We start from the raw sequence: 24535 nt of genomic DNA, 5'->3' as shown, positions 1-24535 counted from the left end.
TAGATGTAAAAGAAGGTCTTTTTCATGGGTAACAGTAGGTGTGAACTCAGTCTTTATGCACTTTATAATTGACAGCTTTCATTGAGCAATGTGTCATGACTTGTTGAGTAATTTGTGACGAAAATTGGCATTTGAGACAATAAATTACACTTAGGAACGTGAAAATATGCAATAACACTTAAGTGTGTATAAATTTCAAATGTTAAACAATGTTGTATTAAACATTCATTTTCCATCGTCTTTATGACATCACTGAAAAAATCTTCAAATTTTCTGTTCCCGATATTTTGACATTGTCAGCCCAAATTTATCTTGAAATTGTCTACCCATATATGCAAGATATATCTTGTACCCAGAAATTGAGAAGTTGCTGTCTAGCTAGAAAAGAGCGAGATTGCAATGTCAATTGGAGAGCTTCAAATGGGAGGTCAACAGCTGGCCAGTCTCACAGAAAGCTTACCTGTCCATTTGAAGATAGACACATATAGCCCATAAGATGCCAATTGACTTCAGGGACACGCTGATCGAGTGACAGCAGTTGTCATCAAGCAGAGGGTCAAGTTCAACTATGAACTGTCACAGACTGGGGAACGCCGATTAGACGCCAATGACAATAAACAGCCAGATAATACCACCTTTGCAGCGAAGGGAATCATCAAACAGTATCAATCAACATGACGGGTAATGAAAAGAATAGCTTCACTGCAATGCTAGCATTTACAGAAGACTTTAAAAAGCTGCAACTATTTGGTTTCAAACTTACCCTCAAGGGGGTCAACTGGCCCGTTAGTATAAATTTTAGGACACAGGAAAAGGAATGGGTATTTGAAAGGTTGTGGGAACTTGACTCCAACATCATTATTAATGGATTACAAATAACGATGCATCTCCAACAACCTCAATTAGACTGAAGATGACGCTGTTTGGGAAGACCACAGATCTACAAGACTGCTATTATGAAGAAATGGCACCTGGGATGAAAGACGAGAGCATAAAGAAGTTTTTTGACATGGGACAACAACACTCATGATGACGAATTTGAACATTTCGATGCCCTATACCTGTGTAGACAACATCTAGACCATCATGATGACAACAAGGGCCCTTTTCAGTGACCCAATATTCTTGATAGCATGGACTGGGAGAGGATAGTGGGATTGATACACATACTTTTAATCTTATGCTGTAAATAAAAATGATCCTTTGCAGATACTCCCCAGCATAGACTGTGAGAAGATGATTAAAAAGTGGGATTAAAATAAATACTTGCTTTAAATAAACTCAAAAGGTTCTTTGCAGTTACTTCCCAGCATGGACTGGGAGAGTAAGGCGAAATTTAAAAATACATATAATGTATTAAATAATGATACAATGTTTTCCTTTCAGATACTACCCAGCACTGACTGGGAGAGGATGGTGGAAAGCTTGAGATTCCGGGAGTGTCGACAGCTGCTTGTGCAGGCCACGGCTGTCCATGTGAGCCTCACCTTGATTCAGGACAATCACAGGTACAGGTTCATTGCTGGCCTGGTACAGCTGTCACATGAATTGGTGTATTGTGTGCTTGTTCATCAAGATTGTTATGTTGCCATTAATCTGGAAATTTTGTTAGAGCCTGTTAGACCAAATGTCATAAGATATTCACAAAGGTACATGTATGGACTTGTCTTCATGCATGTAGTTCTTGATCAGATCTGAGCTTTTCAGGAGTGTAACCTTGTTATCCATGCAATTTGAAAATGATTTTCCACAAAATTTGTGATCAACACGAGAATACATCATGTTCTTTGCATAACTTGTCTGAAGTTGTCTTCCTAATTTGAAGATGACTGTCACACTTAAAAATCAAACAATTTGAAAGTAACCAACCTCAAATGACAACCATAAGGAAGCAGCATTTTGCCTTTACAAACGTTGTCTATAACACAAAGATCACTGTCACACTTAAAGATCCAAAGCAAAATGTTGCAATAAAACAGCCTTTCTAGGCTATACTTTCATCATTCATGATACATTTTTGAACTACCTTATCCCAAATGTTTGCTTATGGTGTTTAAGACCCTTTCCCAGGGCAAATGTTAACATTGGTATACAGCTTGTCAAGGCTGGAACTTAATGGCTGTAACTTCATATTAATACTGCTGATTTAATGTAACCAAAATACAAAAATAATTTTTGGAAACTATATAATTAAAACATGCTTCCCCACACTAAACTTGAACCAAAAACATTGCCCCTGGCTAGTGAAGAGCTTGATGTCACAACAAAATTGGACTTATATGCTGCTGTGTGTAAACCAGGCTTACCGACCTATGAACAATTATTTTATGCATTTGCATCTAATTATAACTGCTACAAATATGTTCAGATGAAAGTCAGATGTCAAATTTTCAAGACATGCAGAACACTCAATTATTTTGCATGACTTAATGGATTTGAGAATAGCATTTTTAGCTCATCTATTTTTTGAAAAAAAATTATGAGCTATTGTCATCACCTTGGCGTCTGCGTCGGCGTCGGCGTCCGGTTAAGTTTTGCGTTTAGGTCCACTTTTCTCAGAAAGTATCAATGCTATTGCATTCAAACTTGGTACACTTACTTACTATCATGAGGGGACTGGGCAGGCAAAGTTAGATAACTCTGGCGTGCATTTTAACTGAATTATGTGCCCTTTTTATACTTAGAAAATTGAAAATTTTGGTTAAGTTTTGCGTTTAGGTCCACTTTTTTCAGAAAGTATCAAAGCTATTGCGTTCAAACTTGGTACACTTACTTACTATCATGAGGGGACTGGGCAGGCAAAGTAAGATAACTCTGGCGTGCATTTTGACAGAATTATGTGCCCTTTTTATACTTAGAAAATTGAAAATTTTGGTTAAGTTTTGTGTTTAGGTCCATTTTATTCCTTAAGTATCAAAGCTATTGCTTTCATACTTGCAACACTTACTAACTATCATAAGGGGACTGTGCAGGCAAAGTAATGTAACTCTGACTGGCATTTTGACAGAATTATGTGCCTTTTTATACTTAGAAAATTGAAAATTTGGTTAAGTTTTGTGTTTAGGTCCACTTTATTCCTACAGTATCAAAGCTATTGCTTTCATACTTGCAACACTTATTAACTATCGTAAGGGGACTGTGCAGGCAAAGTTATGTAACTCTGACTGGCATTTGGACGGAATTATGGGCCCTTTATACTTAGAAAGTTGAAAGTTTGGTTAAGTTTTGTGTTTTGGTCCACTTTACCCCTAAAGTATCATAGATATTGCTTTCATACTTGGAACACTCGCAAACTATCATAAGGGTACAGTTAAAGGACAAGTTGAATAACTCTGGATGTCATTTTTACGCAATTATGGCCCTTTTTTGACTTAGTAACTTTGAATATATGGTTAAATTTTGTGTTTCGATCCACTTTACTTCTTAAGTATCAAGGCTATTGCTTTCAAACTTCAAATACTTTCATGCTATCATGAGGTTACTGTACCTGGCAAGTTGAATTTTACCTTGACCTTTGAATGACCTTGACTCTCAAGGTCAAATGATTAAATTTTGCTAAAATTGCCATGACTTCTTTATTTATGATTAGATTTGATTGATACTTTGACAAAACTACTCTTACCTGACATACCACAATAGACTCCACCCAAACCATCCCCCTCTCACAAATGACCACCACACCCTCACACTATACCCCCCCCCCATCCCACCCCCTCCCCAATTTTTTTTTTAAACGGTTAAAAAAAACACTAGTTATTTTGATTATTTTATGATTGAAATACTGCCAACCATCGCACCCAAGAATCCCCCCCCACCCCCCTGCCCCCACCCGAATTCCCCCCCCCCTAATTTTTTTTTTTTTAAGATCATCTCACAAATTACCACCACACCCTCACACTATACCCCCCCCCCCCCACCTCACCCCCCCCCCCCCCAATTTTTTTTTTGAAACGGTTTGAAAAACACAAATATTTATTTTTATTATTTTATGTTTGAAATACCGTCCAACCATCGCACCCAAGAATCCCCACCGTCCCCCCCACCCACCCCGAACCCCCCCACCCCCCCCCCGATTTATTTTTTTTTCCTTTTTTTCGCATTTCCACACACCCACACAATGCACCCCTCTTCACTCCACCCCTCCCTCCTTTGTGATTGAAAATGAGAGTCCCTTCACCTTTAAAAAGAAAATAAATGAGCGGTCTGCACCCGCAAGGCGGTGCTCTTGTCTAAAAAGTAGCTATCCATACGGTAAGTTTAGAAAAACTCATACAGGTAATGAAACAAAAATTAATACACAACTTAAAGTAGAGTTAACCAAAGTTGTTAAAATGAAAATGTTGAAGTTACTTTTTATGTAGTTTTATAATATACTTTTCCAGTAGCAATGCCTCACCTTCCAAAAAGCCAAGACAAGATGTAAGTATATTGTTACTTTCTTATTATAACTCGCATTATTAAGTGTATTGTGGATATACTGAAAAATTCACCGTGGTAATATGTCTGTCAGTCAGCTGGTGTTCTCCTAATAGTACTATCAATGTTAAATTCAAACTTGGAGGCATTGATCCTTGTGAGAAGAAGTTGTTAATGTGCATATGTGTTATATTTGGAATAGTTGGAATACAAACATGATGTTGTTTTGAATTTATTTGCATTGATGAAATATGCATTTTTGCATAAAATCTCCTAAATTTCTCTTTGTTTTAAAACTAAATATAACCACTTAAAAAATTCCAAACCTGCAAAATCTAGGTAGTTTGTTGGTGTTGCACTGAAGTGCGGCGACTAGTATGTAATACGTTTTTTTTTTCGCTTATGGGAGAAGTTATTTTACGGATCAATGTATATATTTTTGTTGCCAGAATATTGTTACGCTCCGTTAGTGCGCTCCTTATCAATGGTGGTTAATGTTTAACTCAAAGTCCGATTCAACTTCATACAACTTTTATTCAGTTTCCACGAATAACTCAACAAAATGTTATATTTCCAACAACAAAATGACCTGCAACCTTTATTAAGGTTTTACAATACTTTCAATCTTGCGACGGTAAACTGCGCGTCAAAATAGATATTTTTGACAATGGACATTACACTCGTAAACGGGACTTCGTCGAATTTAAGGAACAATGACACTTGCCAACGATCATAACCAAAATAGATTGAATACTTTAAATAATGCTCAAGTTTAATGAAATATGTTAAATGTTCGCTATATTATCTGCTTACAAAGGTATTACTGTTATTATAAGTTACTTAAATTACTCACGAAAAGAAAAAGTACTTTTTAAGAAAAAAATTGGCGTGGATGTTGCCTGCCTTAAGGTTTTGACTAGAATGAATCTTGTGACCAAAATTTGGTCACTTTATATAGCCGCGGCGTTCCACTTGTGACCAGAAATTGGTCACTGTGACCAGAAATTGGTCACTGTGACCAAATATTGGTCACAGTGTGACCAAAAACGGGCCACAATAACTGCCGTGACCAATTATGGAACGCTCGCACGCTTAACACTTATAAATAATAAAATAGACTTTAAATGACAAAACAATTTAAAACAGACTATATGAACTAAATAATGACCTTACGTCTGCTAAAAATAGTGCAGCTTTCTTACCTAAAGCTTAAATATAGCGCCGGTGAGATTTATGTTTACACCGCTGTGTGTTGCTATGCAAAAATTACCCACAAGTCGACATTCCAAGATGGCGGACAGGGGAAAAATCACATGCCGATTTCTACTGAACATTACAAATAACAATACAAATAATGAAGATATTCGTATAACATGCATGGATTAGCAAAATATGTGTACTCAACTTTCACGGAGAGTTATTTTAAGCTATAAACATTCAGTGTTAAACATAGATAATTGAAGTAAAAGTGTGTTTACGAGCAGACCGTTTTCAAGTCAACTTAACAAGAAAGAACAGTGGCAGGATTCTTGGTCAAAAATGGTAAATTACAAACATGGTTTGATTTATATGTTAGTGGGTCTGTGTATTATCAGATTCATATGCATATTCTACTTATTATGTTTGTAAAAACACCAGACCAACCGAATGTCACTGAACACACAAGTATTTAAAAGGTAAACAATTTTTGTACTTAAAAACCAGCTCACTACATTACCCCCACAAATTTTGGCTAAACTCCCGTAGCCAACATATCACTTTAATTAAATTCCACTAAAATGTCAGGTTCTTGAATATCCATGTATAACTGTCAATAACGAGCTTTCGTAGAATTAATGTTATAAGATAACCGTTCAAATTTAAAGAAGGCATCCTGATTAATTTAATACTAGAAAATTCAACAACGCGCACTGTTTTAATAATTTTCTTGCATTAATAGCACTGCGATTCTGTTAAATACACACAATATTTTAGTGAACAAAAATATTAGTTAACTGATAGTGGGATGTTTACTTGAAGTCAAGTATTTGTCATCAATGCGCTCCCATAGACTGTTTTAATTGTTTAATATGTTCTGTACACCATGACATTTAAATCTGTTCAGTGCGACTGTGTAGTTGCAACTCCCTGTAAGGTTCCCTAGAACATCTAAAACGAAAGGTCCTTTTTGACTGGAACGCCTACTGGTTGCCCTAGAGGTTCCACGTTCTCTGACGCTGATCTCTCATACAGCAGTAGTGGATGGTCTGGTGGTTCCGTCATTACAACATCATCTATAGCCTCATTCGCCCTCCTCGCCGCAACTTCCAATGTATCACGTACCGATGACTTTACCGCGTCGTTATGATTGCCGCTTGTCTCGCCCCTAACACTTTGTTTGCATTCGTAATCTCGCCAAATATGCGAACAGGCTTTTGTTCCCCTCAAGGGACGACCGCTACAACACACCCCAGATGTGTGTCTCATCTTCGTAGCTTCCGTCATCTTCACTCGTCGCTGGGTATCCCTCGACTCGATCGCAGTGCATCCAGCACTCTGCTCACTACTGTCCTTGTTCAAAATGCAAGCTTCATCAGAAACTGTGTTTTGTCCACATGGTTTAGCTGCCTTTTCTATTACATTTACTCTTTTGGCTGATTCACACTTCATGCCTGGTATCTCAAAGCCATTCAACACCATAACGTTCCGGCTAAACAAAATGTCCACTGACTCATCACCTAGTACATCATAACCAATCAACACGTCATCCTTAATATCTGCCACAACCGCCTCACGCTCCAACGTGATTGGTCCTATCCTGAGTTTAAACAAGCCCGTACCTAATTCCGTTATAGGTAACCCATTGGCTCCCATTAAACTCACAGACCTATTTAAGGCTGGTTTCTCCTGCATGCTCATCTTGTTATAAATATTCTGGGATACCACGGATATTGTCGCCCCTGTGTCCACAGTAAACGCAACTGGTATGTCCCCGACATACCCCTCGACATAAAGCCCCTGGCTACGCCGACTTACATAGGACACCCCTTTGGCGAAATGTACTTCTCGGTTTTCATCAGTGATTCGCGCTTTAGGTGGATTTTGATATTCTGTTGATAATGATTCAGTGTTCGTATGGCCTTCAGATTTATTTTCTAATTGGACCACTCTTTGGCCGCAAGAGTCGGTCCTTGCACATTTAAATGGTGATCTGATGCGACAATGAGGTTTTCTGAGCTGCCATCTGGTGTACCTGGACATTCCCTTGCATAATGCCCCTGCTTATGGCATCGGAAACATTCTACGTTTCGTCTTCCGTTACCCGACCATCTACTGGACCCATTCTGTCGCTCTAACTTTTCAATTCTGCTCAGCAGCTCCTTGATATCATTGTTATTTGTTTCATCGGTTTCAGCTTCCATCTGCTTTCTCGCCCCCTCACTCGATCCTTTAGGTGTCCATGCCACATTAGTCCTTTTCGCTGCTGCACCCTCTCCTTCAGCATCTCGAGACGACCGGAAGTCGCGATCACCTGAATAGCTTGGAGTTACTCTCCGAGCATTGTGTTTGTCCCTCCGTTCACCCCTACCGGACTTCCGTATCTGGATGTAATTCACGGCGTAATAGACCGCCTCGTCAATGTTCCTTGGGTCCTTATTGAACTCAATTTCAAATTTAAGCTCATCATCACTAAGGCCGTCGAGAAACCTTCTTACTAAGTCTTCGTCCCTGGTGCGCCGGTCTCTGTAACTGTGCGCCTTGTCATAGAGACGCTTGAGCTCAGCCGCATACTCCTCTAAACTTTCACCATGTCGCTGGGACCTTCTGCTGAACTTAGCAGCGAACGCACCTGGTGTCTCAATCACCCTGAACCGGCTATTTATTTCAGCAATTAGCTCGTGGTAATTGTTGATGATACGCGGCGACAGCTGCGTGAACACAAACTGGGCTGCAGCACCTTCTAATCTAGGAAGCAGTTGGTTTAGCCTCTCGTCTTCGCTCCAGTGGTACCTACTCGCAATTATTTCGAATTGGGCAATCCAGGTAGCCCACTCTTCTTTTCCGGAGTATGCAGGCAGTTTTACCGGAAGCGGTTTAGCGACAAGTGGAGTGACGTACCTAACCCCGTGTGGTTCAATGTCGTTCGAATACCGCACTTCCCGACTGTAGCGCGAACTGTCTCTTGTTTGACCGGCCTGTCTGCGATCGTAGTTCGGCATATCTTCGTCCCCGTCACGCCTTTCACTATCATATCGATGGTCATATGCGTACCTTTCTTCTTCTCTGATACCATCCTGGTACCTTGGCATACTGTAACGCCTATTGGAGGTTGTATTTTCGTAAGCCTGCCGACTACCGTCTCTGTATTCTTTCCCGTGCAGAGGCCCGACTACCCCGTTCCGCGTACAAGTAGCCGATCCCGACTCAACCGCACTTGCCCCGATGCTCGCGTCCTTGTTATTGTTTGTGTCCATGCGACTAGCGGTACTGAATGTTTGACGATCTTGTTTCAATTTATTCAACTCAATAATAACACCTTTGAGCACAGTTGCAAAACTCGCCAACTGCGTTTGGATCTCCGAATCCTCGCTCGATTGGTCCCCGTCGGCGGTGCTATCCGCGTCGTCGTCCCATTCCCTTTCGTGGCTTGCCCGTAGGTCGCTGTCTTCCTCCTCATTTTCGATCCGTCGTTGAAAACTTATTTCACTATCAACTCGAGTTGGGGAAAGCATGTTTAGCAATGCTTATTACTTTTCTCGCTAAATATTATTTTTAGTTGATGTGTGTTTGGAAATACATTCTATTTTATTTATTTAATGTGCATGTCAACTCTAGTGTAGTTTATTATTTATTTTCTGTTAGATGTGCTAAATATCTCGTTTATAAATAATTCGGTAGCGTAAATATCAAGCGGTAGTTTATTGCGGTTTTAGTTTACATTAACACCAAATGTTTATTCTGCGTATTGTTCATTTCACTAGACCAGCATAAAACAGCTGATCCCACCGCTGCCACCATAAATTATGTTGCGCTCCGTTAGTGCGCTCCTTATCAATGGTGGTTAATGTTTAACTCAAAGTCCGATTCAACTTCATACAACTTTTATTCAGTTTCCACGAATAACTCAACAAAATGTTATATTTCCAACAACAAAATGACCTGCAACCTTTATTAAGGTTTTACAATACTTTCAATCTTGCGACGGTAAACTGCGCGTCAAAATAGATATTTTTGACAATGGACATTACACTCGTAAACGGGACTTCGTCGAATTTAAGGAACAATGACACTTGCCAACGATCATAACCAAAATAGATTGAATACTTTAAATAATGCTCAAGTTTAATGAAATATGTTAAATGTTCGCTATATTATCTGCTTACAAAGGTATTACTGTTATTATAAGTTACTTAAATTACTCACGAAAAGAAAAAGTACTTTTTAAGAAAAAAATTGGCGTGGATGTTGCCTGCCTTAAGGTTTTGACTAGAATGAATCTTGTGACCAAAATTTGGTCACTTTATATAGCCGCGGCGTTCCACTTGTGACCAGAAATTGGTCACTGTGACCAGAAATTGGTCACTGTGACCAAATATTGGTCACAGTGTGACCAAAAACGGGTCACAATAACTGCCGTGACCAATTATGGAACGCTCGCACGCTTAACACTTATAAATAATAAAATAGACTTTAAATGAGAAAACAATTTAAACAGACTATATGAACTAAATAATGACCTTACGTCTGCTAAAAATAGTGCAGCTTTCTTACCTAAAGCTTAAATATAGCGCCGGTGAGATTTATGTTTACACCGCTGTGTGTTGCTATGCAAAAATTACCCACAAGTCGACATTCCAAGATGGCGGACAGTGGAAGAATCACATGCCGATTTCTACTGAACATTACAAATAACAATACAAATAATGAAGATATTCGTATAACATGCATGGATTAGCAAAATATGTGTACTCAACTTTCACGGAGAGTTATTTTAAGCTATAAACATTCTGTGTTAAACATAGATAATTGAAGTAAAAGTGTGTTTACGAGCAGACCGTTTTCAAGTCAACTTTACAAGAAAGAACAGTGGCAGGATTCTTGGTCAAAAATGGTAAATTACAAACATGGTTTGATTTATATGTTAGTGGGTCTGTGTATTATCAGATTCATATGCATATTCTACTTATTATGTTTGTAAAAACACCAGACCAACCGAATGTCACTATACACACAAGTATTTAAAAGGTAAACAATTTTTGTACTTAAAAACCAGCTCACTACAATATCTTGCATAGTGGTGATTTTTTGTGTAAATTAGTGTAAATAAGTACTGCATTTGTGCCTATTACATTTACTACAACATTTATTGCCAATAATGCAAAGCTCATTCTTTTAATTAATAACTGATCACAGGGACTGGGCAATAATAAAAGATCACAGGGACTGGGCAAATACGCGAACCGGTGAACATTTCTGGTTTTGTATAAAAACAAAACCTCTTTGTTCCACTATCAAAGCAACCACGTAGTTATGCCCCCCTTCGAAGAAGAGGGGGTATATTGCTTTGCTCATGTCGGTCTGTCTGTCGGTCGGTAGGTCGGTCGGTCCGTCCACCAGGTGGTTGTCAGACGATAACTCAAGAACGCTTGGGCCTAGGATCATGAAACTTCATAGGTACATTGATCATCACTTGCAGATGACCCCTATTGATTTTGAGGTCACTAGGTCAAAGGTCAAGGTCACCGTGACCCGAAATAGTAAAATGGTTTCCGGATGATAACTCAAGAACACATACGCCTAGGATCATGAAACTTCATGGGTAGATTGATCATGACTCGTAGATGACCCCTAGGGATTTTGAGGTCACTAGGTCAAAGGTCAAGGTCACGGTGACCCGAAATAGTAAAATGGTTTCCGGATGATAACTCAAGAACGCATACGCCTAGGATCATGAAACTTCATGGGTAGATTGATCATGACTTGCAGATGACCCCTATCAATGTTGAGGTCACTAGGTCAAAGGTCAAGGTCACGGTGACCCGAAATATTAAAATGATTTTCGGATGATAATTCAAGAACGCATATGCCTAGGATCATGAAACTTTCTAGGTAGATTGATCATGACTCGCAGATGACCCCTATTGATTTTCAGGTCACTAGGTCAAAGGTCAAGGTCACGGTGACCCGAAATAGTAAAATGATTTTTCGGATGATAACTCAAGAACGCATATGCCTAGGATCATGAAACTTCATAGGTAGATTGATCATGACTCGCAGATGACCCCTATTGATTTTGAGGTCACAAGGTCAAAGGTCAAGGTCATGGTGACCCGAAATAGTAAAATGATTTTCGGATGATAACTCAAGAACGCTTTTGCCTAGGATCATGACACTTCATAGGTACATTGATCGTGACTTGCAGATAACCCCTATTGATTTTCAGGTCACTAGGTCAAAGGTCAAGGTCACAACGACAAAAGTTGTATTCACACAATGGCTGCCAGTACAACGGACAGCCCATATGGGTGGCATGCATGTTTTACAAACAGCCCTTGTTACTAATAAAGGCGCTATAGAGCGCGAAGTGCAACACGTATTATTAATTGTAATAATGAGTCTTGATAAAGGAAGCAGCCGCTTATCAATGAGGAGCACCATCATAGCACCCTAGTCTCATTACTATCAAGTCCTCCTACAGGTTGGTTTTTTTTCAGAACCACATATAAAAGGCCGCAGGCCTGACACGTATCTTGCCAGTTGTATGGACCTTTAACACTGCTCACTATTTAGCGTTTAAACTTCCGGGTTTACATTTAAACCGACTATTCATAGCTTATTAATATCTTAGTTAGAAGGTGTCTTTTCAAGCGGTTCCGAAGTGTAGTGGTTACACGCTCGCTTCACATGTGAGAGGCCCAAGGTTCAAGCCCCAGTAGAATCAAATTATTTTATATGTGTTCTATGTTAACTTTTTGTTTTGATGTAGACATTTTAGTTTAAATAAATATGCTGTTTTATTGTAACCATTTTTTGTTTTTATTATGCCCATGAAATATATGTGTGAGAGGGTGGGGGGGGGGGGGTTCATAAACACATTAAAACTTTTACAGTGTTTTCATATCAATGAGTACTCAACCCCTATCGTAAATGAGCAACGTAAGAATAAGTTCAGAATCATATCCCCTTGAAGTTGAGAAAAATATGAAATTACGCCTACAAGATGAAGCAGATTTTTTTAAACCTACACAGTTCTGATCCATTAATGAAAGCTGCACACCGATTCCAGTAAAAAAAAAGGAAACCAATGTAAATAAAATGAACTATGAAATATTTGGGGGTTATAACACAACATCATAGATAATGGTTATTTGGGGGTTATAACACAAATTCATAGATAATGGTTATACCAGTATCTTTTTCTATTTTGTTTAAAATAATCGGCCAATATATTAATTTGTACAGTAGAAAAAAAGCTTTCCATGTAACTTCATTGAGTGCCTTTTACACTGAAATTCCCGACGCCCTTTGATGCTTTGCATCAATACTTATCTTGTAAGCTTTTGTTTTAACGGTTAAAATGGTACCAGTCATTAAACAAAGTGGTTGCCAGGGTTGAGGGGAGGGCTTTCTTGATTTGGCTGTTTTGAAACCTTTTGAACATTCTCAAAGACACATTTAATTCCAAATCATTTGAAAATTTCTCAGAACAAGTGTCTTGCCCAAGTATGAAAATTGTTCCAGTCTGTTGAAAACAGGACTGCATGTTTCCATTTTCCACAAATGGCTATGGCGAAACCTTACCTCATATGGAATTAGCGAAACCCTTGAAAACTCTTTAAGTCAAATATTTGTGAAATCCCCATGATACTATGCACTATATTTTGTGCTAGTGGTGTCTTAGCCAAGTTAAAAAATGGTTACAAAGCAATCGCAAAAGATTCTCAAAACAGGTCATTTCCTACAAGTCTCTGTTGTCAACCTAGGCCCTGTGGCCCTCTTGTTTGTCAAATCATTATTAAACTTTGTTTTATTTTAATGATCTCAATTTATTCATTAATTCATTAAAAATTATTGTGGTCAATTGAAAAACAAGGCTGCCAAAGGCTGTGCATTTGTCGTTACATTGCTGGTCTGAAATCTTTGGAACACTGTATGCTCAGAACAGTATAATTTCTTCTAGGTTCAGGTGAGGGCTTTGTTCCATTTTCAACCTCTCATTTCATTGTTGTGACGGGTAACCATTAGACCCCTAGTACCTCATAATAAAAATTTATTGCTTTAACTGCTTCACAATTATTTAATACATACAATAGTTCCATGCTGAACTATATCAATATATATATTCCTGTCAGGTTAAGGAGGACAGTCTAGAAGTGACACTGGACTTTGCAACATACAATGCCTCAGATGCCATGGTAACACTGGGCAGCAGGTGCCTGGAGGACTCCTCATTCCCCTCTGTGTACACGGCTGATAGGTGGAGGGAGCAGAAATGTAGGCTGGCATTTCCTGACACTGTGTACATGGGTGAAAATAACCAGATTTCATCTCAAGGTTTGTGGGTGTAAGACAATATTCAATGGGTTTTATGCTTTTGGTGCTAAAATGTTAACATCAATCTTATTGAAAGGTGGAGATATTAAACAATTATTTTGTAATTTGTTTTTTGGCCTAGCTCTTTAAGCAAGTTTTTCATCTTAAATGACCTTTACGTAACGTCAGCAGACCCAAATGAAAACATTCCCAATAGTTCATTGGCTGATATGAGCATAATCCCCCAGAATGATTGGCAACATCACAGCATCTTTGTAGTATAGGATGTATCACTGAACGGTGAAGATAAATGCAGACTTCTCCCTGCATGTTCATATGAAACATAGACACTGATGAATTCCATCCCTAAGACTTTCAGCTTTCAGAGCTATGTCAGTAAATTGTCAGGGGAAGAAGGAATAATCTATCTATAAAGGCCTTATATTGATAACACAGGCTTGCTTTCAAAATATCAATTATCACGAGTTTTAGATAAAAAAAATAATGAAAACTTATCGGTAAATGCCATTAATCTTGTATTGTGATACAAAAGCACTGAAATAGTAGTTCCCATGATTTCCTGCAAGTCAGAAAAGGCTGCTAACATTTACCAGTTTGCTATAAATAACACAGCGTGACTTCCACTTTATATCAGGAAGTATCGTGGTTTGATGTATCCATTTACAAGATGCAATGAGATTTTTAAAGACCCATTTCATGCGAAAATGGGTCTTATGCAAAATGTTATCAATGTAGCACCAGCCGAGCCTGCACATCTGGGAAGTCTTTCAGGAATGCTTTCTGAGGAGGATTCTCAGGAGATACCATGAAACCTTGCGTGCTTTTTTAGCTCACCTGAGCACAATGTGCTCATGGTGAGCTTTTGTAATTGCCTTTTGTCCGTCGTGCGTCGTGAGTTGTGCATCGTCAACATTTGCCTTGTTAACACTCAAAAGGCCGCATTTATTGTCCAATCTTCATGAAATTTGTTGAGAAGATTGGTCTCAATAATATCTTGGATGAGTTCGAAAATGGTTATGTTTGCTTGAAAAACATGGCTGCCAAGGGGCGGTGCATTTTTCCTAACATGGCTATAGTAAAATCTTGTTAACACTCTAGAGGCCACATTTATTGTCCGATCTTAATCAAACTTGGTCATAAGATTAATCCCAATAATATCTTGGACGAGTTTGAAAATGGTTTCGGTTGCTAGAAAAACATGGCCACAAGGGGGCGGGGCATTTTTCCAAATTTGGCTATATATGGCTTTAGTAAAACATTGTTAACACTCTAGAGGCCAAATTTATTTCCATTCTTCATGAAATTTGGTCAGAAGATTGGTCTAAGTGATATATTGGATGTGTTTTCGAAAATGGTAACGTTTGCTTGAAAAACATGGCTGCCAAAGGGTGGGGCTTTTTCTTTATATGGCTATAGTAAAAAGTTGTTAACACTTTAGAGGCAACATTTATTGCCTGATCTTTATGAAACATGGTCAGAAGATTCATCCCAATAATATCTTGGACGAGTTAAAAAATGATGCCAGTTGATTGAAAAACACGGCCGCCAGGGGGTGGGGCATTTTTCCTAATATACCTTGTTAACACTCTAGAGGCCACATTTATTTTCCAATCTTCATGAAACTTGGTCAGAATATTTGTCCCGATGATATCTTGAATGAGTTAGAAAATGGTTTCGGTTGCTTTAAAAACAACAGCCACTAGAGGGCGGGGCATTTTGCCTTATATGGCTATATATGGCTTTTGTAAAACATTGTTAACACTCTAGAGGCCAAATTTATTTCCAATCTTCATGACAATGGTCAGAATATTGATCTCAATGATATATCGGATGAGTTTGAAAATGATTACGTTTGCTTGAAAAACATGGCTGCCAAGGGGCGGGGCATTTTTCCTTATATGGCTATAGTAAAACCTTGTTAACACTTTAGAGGCCACATTTATTTAAGATCTTCATGAAACTTGGTCAGAAGATTCATCCCAATAATATCTTGAATGAGTTCGAAAATGATGCCAGTTGGTCGAAAAACATGGCCACCAGGGGGCGGGAATTTTTTCTTATATGGCTTTTGTAAAACCTTGTAAACACTTTAGAGGCCACATTAATTGTCCAATCTTCATGATGTGTAGAATACAGATACTACTGCACAAACCACTGACTCATCAGCTGGGAACTGCCTATCATCAAGTGTTTCTATCCTTTAATCCCAGGACACTCTCCGGGCAGTGGATCCGTAGTGTTGGCCAAACACTACGGGTCAGTGGTTTAGCGTCCAGCTCTTCTCCTCTCGCATCATCCACAGCCAGTTGGATGCTTTTTCTGCAGCTTGTCCAAGTCTGCCTACAGCCCTCTTCCTGTCACCTCCCTTGATCCCAATGTTGCTGAGCATTCTCCATACTGATTGGGCTGGAAATCCTCTGCACCCTATTTCAACGGGGAACAGCCAGGCACTCCAACCGCGACTTTTACACTGTTCTTGTAGCTCAGTGTACTTTCCCATTTTCCGCTCGTAGGCCTCATCGCACCTAGTCTCCCAGGGTACAGTGAGTTCTATCATCACCAGTTTCTTGTCCTTGGGAGACCATATAACTATGTCTGGTCTCTGTGTGGTATGGACTATGTCTGGGAATACCAGCTGTTTTCCTAGGTCGACCTTCATCTCCCAACGCTCTGATTCATCAAGGATAGATGTTGCTGCGGTTCTTGCCTTCTTGGCAGTTTGTCCTTCCTTGACGAATTTGATTGTTGGTACTGCCTTCTTGTTGGTAGGTCTTGTCTTCCTTCTCTCCCGCTCTAGTATGTCTGCTAGCTCCTTGAGGACTGTGTCGTGCCTCCATCTGTAGCGGCCTTGTGTTAGCGCTGTCTGGCAAGATGAGAGGGTGTGCTGCATGGTTCCTGGTTTGTCGCACAGCTGGCACTTTGGGTCTTCCACTAACCCCCATCTGTGTAGATTGACTGGAGATGGCAGCATATCATATACGGATCTCAGTAGGAATTTGAGTCGTAGTGGTTCGTAGTGCCAAATGTCTACCCATGTCAGGTGTCTTTCTGTGGTCTGCCATTGTGTCCATGCGCACTGCCCTCCCATCCCGACTGCTCTGGCGCGCCTGTCTTCCTCTTCTGAAAGCCTGATCTCATACTGGACCATTTGGCTTCTTTCTTTCTTACCGGCAGTGCTCCAGCGTTGTGGTTTTGAACTGCCCAGGCCTTGTCTTCCTATAGCTGTGGTGCCTACGATGTCTTTGTGTCGTAGCCTGCTTTCTGCCTGGGCGACTGCCTGGCTTGCTGACCACTTTCGCCCTGTGCGTGTCTCGATGCCTGCCTTCCATATCATGTCATCTGATGACTCTTGGAGGGTTACCACCAGTCTTCCTTTGGCAACCTTGAACTCTTCAACTAGTGAGGTTATTGGGAGTTGAAGTTGGTTGGTTCTGCCATACAGTCCAATGCTGGTGAAACTAGGAGGGACACCAAGCCATCTCCGAAGATGCCGGTTGATCACTCTCTCGAATCCTTCTACAGTGGTTGTAGCCATCTCGTACAGCATAAGGGGCCACATAAGCCTAGGTAGTAACCCATGTTGGTAGAGCCATGCCTTAAACTTGCCCGGGAGGCCTGTCTGGTCTATAAGCTTCAGGCCATCTTGGAGCTGTTTTTTTGACTCTAGTGATGTTATTAGTGTCCTTCAGGCTGGCGTCGTACCACTTGCCGAGGCACTTGACTGGACTGTCAATAATGGATGGAATGTCTTCCCCTTGCACCTGTAGAGTGAATCTTTTGGTAACCTTTCCCTTCTTGATAATCAGGCTCCTTGACTTCTTGGGTTTGAACTTCATTCGTGCCCATGTGACCGTGTCCTGTAGGGCTGTTAGTACCCAGCGGGCCTGTACATGTGTGGTGGTAGTGATGGTCAGGTCATCCATGAACCCCCTGCTGGATGGGAGGTGTATACCTGATGCTGTTTTTGGTCCTCTGGTTTCCCTCTTCGCGGCATTGATGATCAAGTTCATGCCCATCACGAATAGTTCCACTGAGATGGTGCAGCCAGTTACTATCCCCTTCTCTAACCTCTGCCATGGCGTTGTCTGGTCACCGATTGAGAATCGAAGCTGTATGCCATCAAAGTAGCCATTTATGATACCCTGTATATGCTCTGGGATATGATAGTACTTCATTGCTTCTTCAATAAGCTTGTGTGGTATGGAGCCATAGGCGTTGGCGAGGTCTAACCAGACGACTGTGAGGTCATTGGCGTTCACCTTTGCTTCACGGATGATCTGACTGATGGCACTGGAGTGTTCAATGCAGCCAGAGAAGCCCGGAACCCCCCCTTTCTGTACTGATGTGTCAATGTACTGATTGGTTGTCAGGAACGTGGTCATTCGTCTTGCCAGGACAGCGAAGAATATTTTCCCCTCCACATACAACAGTGAAATGGTTCGGAATTCGGTCACATGTTTGGAGCCCTTTTCCTTTGGAGTAAATATTCCCTCTGCCTGTTGCCAACAATCTGGGACTTTTCCTTTCCTCCATATCACCTTAAGTAGGGTCCATAGTCTTCGTAGTAGCATCGGGCACATCTTGTATACTTTATAGGGTATACCGTTTGGTCCTGGTGCGGAGCCGCTTCTTGCTTTCTTCACTACATCAGATACTTCCTTCATTGTGGGTTCTTTTAGAGCAGTAGTAGTAACAGTTGGATGAAAAACATGGGCACCAGTGGGTGGTACATTTTTATGCCCCCCCCTTCGAAGAAGAGGGGGGATATTGTTTTGCACATGTCGGTCCGTCCACCAGATGGTTTCCGGATGAGAACTCAAGAACGCTTAGGCCTAGGATCATGAAAGTTCATAGGTACATTGATCATGACTGGCAGATGATCCCTATTGATTTTCAGGTCACTAGGTCAAAGGTCAAGGTCACAGTGACTCGAAATAGTAAAATGGTTTCTGGATGATAACTCAAGAATGCTTACGCCTTGGATCATGTAACTTCATAGGTACATTGATCATGACTGGCAGATGACCCCTATTGATTTTTAGGTCACTTGGTTGCCCAGATATATGATGTGTAGAATACAGATACTACTGCACAAACAACTGACTCATCAGCTGGGAACTGCCTATCATCAAGTGTTTCTATCCTTTAATCATAGGACACTCTCCGGGCAGTGGATCCGTAGTGTTGGCCAAACACTACGGGTCAGTGGTTTAACGTCCAGCTCTTCTCCTCTCGCATCATCCACAGCCAGTTGGATGCTTTTTCTGCAGCTTGTCCAAGTCTGCCTACAGCCCTCTTCCTGTCACCTCCCTTGATCCCAATGTTGCTGAGCATTCTCCATACTGATTGGGCTGGAAATCCTCTGCACCCTATTTCAACGGGGAACAGCCAGGCACTCCAACCGCGACTTTTACACTGTTCTTGTAGCTCAGTGTACTTTCCCATTTTCCGCTCGTAGGCCTCATCACACCTAGTCTCCCAGGGTACAGTGAGTTCTATCATCACCAGTTTCTTGTCCTTGGGAGACCATATAACTATGTCTGGTCTCTGTGTGGTATGGACTATGTCTGGGAATACCAGCTGTTTTCCTAGGTCGACCTTCATCTCCCAACGCTCTGATTCATCAAGGATAGATGTTGCTGCGGTTCTTGCCTTCTTGGCAGTTTGTCCTTCCTTGACGAATTTGATTGTTGGTACTGCCTTCTTGTTGGTACGTCTTGTCTTCATTCTCTCCCGCTCTAGTATGTCTGCTAGCTCCTTGAGGACTGTGTCGTGCCTCCATCTGTATCGGCCTTGTGTTAGCGCTGTCTGGCAAGATGAGAGGGTGTGCTGCATGGTTCCTGGTTTGTCGCACAGCTGGCACTTTGGGTCTTCCACTAACCCCCATCTGTGTAGATTGACTGGAGATGGCAGCAGATCATATACGGATCTCAGTAGGAATTTGAGTCGTAGTGGTTCGTAGTGCCAAATGTCTACCCATGTCAGGTGTCTTTCTGTGGTCTGCCATTGTGTCCATGCGCACTGCCCTCCCATCCCGACTGCTCTGGCGCGCCTGTCTTCCTCTTCTGAAAGCCTGATCTCATACTGGACCATTTGGCTTCTTTCTTTCTTACCGGCAGTGCTCCAGCGTTGTGGTTTTGAACTGCCCAGGCCTTGTCTTCCTATAGCTGTGGTGCCTACAATGTCTTTGTGTCGTAGCCTGCTTTCTGCCTGGGCGACTGCCTGGCTTGCTGACCACTTTCGCCCTGTGCGTGTCTCGATGCCTGCCTTCCATATCATGTCATCTGATGACTCTTTGAGGGTTACCACCAGTCTTCCTTTGGCAACCTTGAACTCATGAAACTTGGTCAGAAGATTCATCCTAAAAATATCTTGGAAGAGTTCGAAAATGATGCCAGTTGGTTGAAAAACATGGCCGCCAGGGTGCGGGGCATTTTTCCTTGTATGGCTTTAGTAAAATCTTGTTAACACTCTAGAGGCCACATTCATTTTTCGATCATCATGAAACTTGGTCAGAAGATTTGTCCCAATGATAACTTGGACAAGTTCGAAAATGGTTCAGGTTTCTTGAAAAACATGGCCACCAGGGGCAGGGCATTTTTCCTTATATAGTTATAGTAAAACCTTGTTAACACTCTAGATGCCACATTTATTGCCCGACCATCATAAAACTTGGTCAGAAGATTTGTCCCAATGATATCTTAGGTGAGTTGAAAAATAGTAACAGTTGGATGAAAAACATGGGCACCAGTGGGTGGTACATTTTTATGCCCCCCCTTCGAAGAAGAGGGGGGATATTGTTTTGCACATGTCGGTCCGTCCACCAGATGGTTTCCGGATGAGAACTCAAGAACGCTTAGGCCTAGGATCATGAAAGTTCATAGGTACATTGATCATGACTGGCAGATGATCCCTATTGATTTTCAGGTCACTAGGTCAAAGGTCAAGGTCACAGTGACTCGAAATAGTAAAATGGTTTCTGGATGATAACTCAAGAATGCTTACGCCTTGGATCATGTAACTTCATAGGTACATTGATCATGACTGGCAGATGACCCCTATTGATTTTTAGGTCACTTGGTCAAAGGTCAAGGTCACAGTGACTCGAAATAGTAAAATGGTTTCCGGATAATAACTCAAAAATGCTTACGCCTAGGATCATGAAACTTTATAGGTACATTGATAATGACTGGCAGATGACCCCTATAGTTTTTCAGGTCACTAGGTCAAAGGTCAAGGTCACAGTGACTCTAAATAGTAAAATTGTTTCCGGATGATAACTCAAGAATGCTTACCCCTACAATCATGAAACTTCATAGACACATTGATCATGACTAGCAGATGACCCTATTAATTTTCAGGTCACTAGGCCAAAGGTCAAGGTCACAGTGACTTGAAACAGTAAAATGGTTTCCTGATGATAAATCAAGAATAATTAGGCCTAGGATCATGTCACTTCATAGGTACATTGATCATGACTTGCAGATGACCCCTATTGATTTTCATTCCTTATATGGCTGTATGGCTATAGTAAAACCTTGTTAACACTCTAGAGGCAACATTTATTGTCTGATCTTCATGAAACTTGGTCTTAAGAATTGCCCCAATTATATCTTGGACGAGTTGAAAACTTGTTCCAGTTGGTTGAAAAAACATGGCCACCAGGGGGCGGGGCATTTTTCCTTATATGGCTTTTGTAAAAACTTGTTAACAATCTTAAAGTCACATTTTTTTCCAATCTTTGTGAAAATATGTCAGAATATTTGTTTTAATGATGGTTTGGATGTGCACATGTACAAAAATGTATCCTGTCTGTTGAAAAACATTGCCGCCAGGATGTTTATTATTCATGAAAGTTGGTAAGAACATTTGTTCTAATGACATCTTGGGCTGCCCAGAACAGGTCAGTTCCTTTGAATCTCAGGTGAGCGACTTTGGGCCTTTCAGGCCCTCTTGTTATAGCAGAAAGCATTGCTCCTAACCAGACTACGCAAGTGCACAGGCTGGGCTTGAGCTACACTGGCTGCATATGTCATAAGAACAATTTTCCAATGACGAGGACGTAACAGTGTTATATGAATGTGTGGAAAGAAAACTGCGTCTTAATAAAATACATCAACATTCCATTGGTTTCAATGACGATGAAATAAATTCATGATAAGCAATGTGAGGACACGTATGATGTGATCTTTTGTAGTAAAATCTGTATCTACGAGCACTATTATGTGGTTTAATATACGTGCACTTCATAACAATTATGTCTTGCCGTGAATATGTGACTATTAAGTGGTAAAAGATCGCAACAATACTTAAACTTTTTTTTAAATTTAGTAACTTAGAAATATCATTTATACGCTGAATACATGTATCTGTTTTACAGATATCACTTGTCTCCGCCATGATAATTGCTGAAGGGCATATAGTGTTAACCTTGTCCGTGTGTGTTTGTGTTTTTGTGTGGGGGACATTTCATGTCCTACTCATAACTTCGTTTTACATCATGGGATTAAGAAATAAGTCATATCAAGACAGTTGTGTAGCATGCTACAACCATATGTTTTGTTTGAAGGTCAGGAGCACAGTTGACAATTGCAGTTTTTGCATATTTCTTATTTGTTTATAGTCAAGGAACAATTTAGTCCTCATTTATTTATTAAGCATGAAGGGATTTCAAACTAAATAGGCACAAATGCTCATCATATCTAGACAACATGATGCATGCAATAACAATGACTCGCTTAAAGTTTAAGTTCACAAAGGACTCTTGGTATAACTTTGTTGTGCATTATGGGATTTCAAAATGTATTTGCAATTACTCATAATATCTGGAAGATGAGTCTTATAAGATGCTTCATGACCAAAGTTACAGTGGACAGTTTGTGCATAGTCCTAAGAATATGGTAATTGTTCTAGTAGATGTTCATCGGACTGTCATTTTTATTGGAATAATACATTGGCATTGTTACATATGTTGATAGGATTTATGTGTCGCAAGTAACAAAGTACTGGTGCATACACATGTACATGACTTATAAACTTTACACACAATGTGTGTCAAACCACCCTAGCTTCCGTGCCCAGTGAAAAATAGCATCAATGTCCTTAGCTCACATTTCTAGGTGTTTTAAAAATCATTCCATTTATTTTAAATAAATTTCTCAATATGTAACTGGAATATCCATATTTCATCTGGTTATGAGTTAACAGTTGCATATGAAAAAATAGCATGTCATAAAAATGTTTTCTATGTTTCAATTCTGTACTTTAGTAGATTTTCAGTTTTGTAAATGTTCTACTGTTTCAGATACAGAGTACACGAATAATCATTACTTCACAATCACTTGGACAGGCTTGAACACCAAGGTTCTCCTGCAAACTCACTTCCTTCCCCCAGCCAACTGCTTTCCCGGATCCAAATTGTCAAACTTACTCAAGGGTAACATGAACACAGAGTCCAAATCAGCACGATCAATCAGTGGGCTCCATGATAAAACAAACACAGAGCTCCAACAATCTATAGCTGCAAGCATTCTCAGTGGTAAACAAACCCTGTCAACAGCAATCTCAGAGGGCCCAAATCCTGAGGCTTTAAGAAAGGTCCTACTGACTGCTTCAGAGTGTTCAGATAAGAGGTACCTGTTGGTGCTGGATTGCTTCAAGGAGAGAGACTATGCGGAAATAATGCTGAACAGGGCCTTTGAACTTTGATACTTGCTTTGGTTTTTCTGTGCTTACTCTGAGGTCATGTCATTCAATTAAAAATAATATACAGAAAACTAATATTTGCATACTGGCAGTGGAGGAAATATTGTGCAACAGTTTTGTTAAAGCAATCTTATTTAAAAAGGCAGTATATGTTCAGTTTTGTGAAGTAGTTAGTTAGATAGAAAGGTTGTACATACTATAAAGTTGATTACAGTTATTGTGAGTATAGTCATTCACACAGGTACCTTTAATATGTTATAAAAGAAAAGGGAAACTATTGTTTTTCAAGCACCTGTGGTCATTCAGGAGAATCAATATAAATCAATACATTAATTTGATCTTGTATTGTTTTAATTCTTGTTAATTGTTAAATGAATTATACATATATTCAACAAAACAAACCAGATTATTTCAGTTTGTGTCAGGATTGAAATCTATCAAATAAAAATGTATTGTTTGATGTACACGCATATAATATTAAACCATAATCACAACCTTTTGTGGTGTAAATCTATATAAGAAAATGGACTCAAACTGGTTGTCAATGTAAGGACAGATATTCTAACAAGAATAGCCAACTTGTTCCATGTGACAAAATCATACCTTGTTAACAAATCAAACATGTATTATTATAACAAAATATTAATTTATCATAATCCAGTAAACCAAATGAGAAGACAAGCAACAGTGTTTTTTATGGATTTTTTTTTTAATGGAAATCTTGATTCATGCAAGATCCTATATAGTGATATAGGGAAGCTTTGTAAAGTGATTTTATCAATCATCTACATATAATAAGTTTGTATGCTAAATGAAATTTGTTGAGCTTGGATGATAAAAAATGAGCTATTGTCATCACCTTGGCGTCGGCGTCGGTATC

General features: G+C 40.0%; 1 protein-coding gene across 1 annotated transcript in view; it reads left to right on the top strand.

Annotated features, from left to right (window-relative positions):
- Positions 1-23986, top strand: part of LOC127871010 (RPA-related protein RADX-like) — a 196982-nt gene extending 172996 nt beyond the window's left edge. Inside the window, exons 12-15 of the mRNA XM_052413625.1 lie at positions 1387-1508; positions 4383-4419; positions 13749-13950; positions 23255-23986. Of these exons, the coding sequence (XP_052269585.1) occupies positions 1387-1508; positions 4383-4419; positions 13749-13950; positions 23255-23658 (765 nt within the window). The 3' untranslated portion in view covers positions 23659-23986. The remainder of the gene's footprint in view (positions 1-1386; positions 1509-4382; positions 4420-13748; positions 13951-23254) is intronic.
- Positions 23987-24535: the final 549 nt, after the last annotated feature.

This window comes from Dreissena polymorpha, chromosome 3, assembly GCF_020536995.1.
Source record: "Dreissena polymorpha isolate Duluth1 chromosome 3, UMN_Dpol_1.0, whole genome shotgun sequence".
Taxonomy (NCBI): Eukaryota; Metazoa; Mollusca; class Bivalvia; order Myida; family Dreissenidae; genus Dreissena; species Dreissena polymorpha.
The sequence above is the reverse complement of the archived record's forward strand: the minus strand, read 5'-3'. Positions and strand labels throughout refer to the sequence as shown.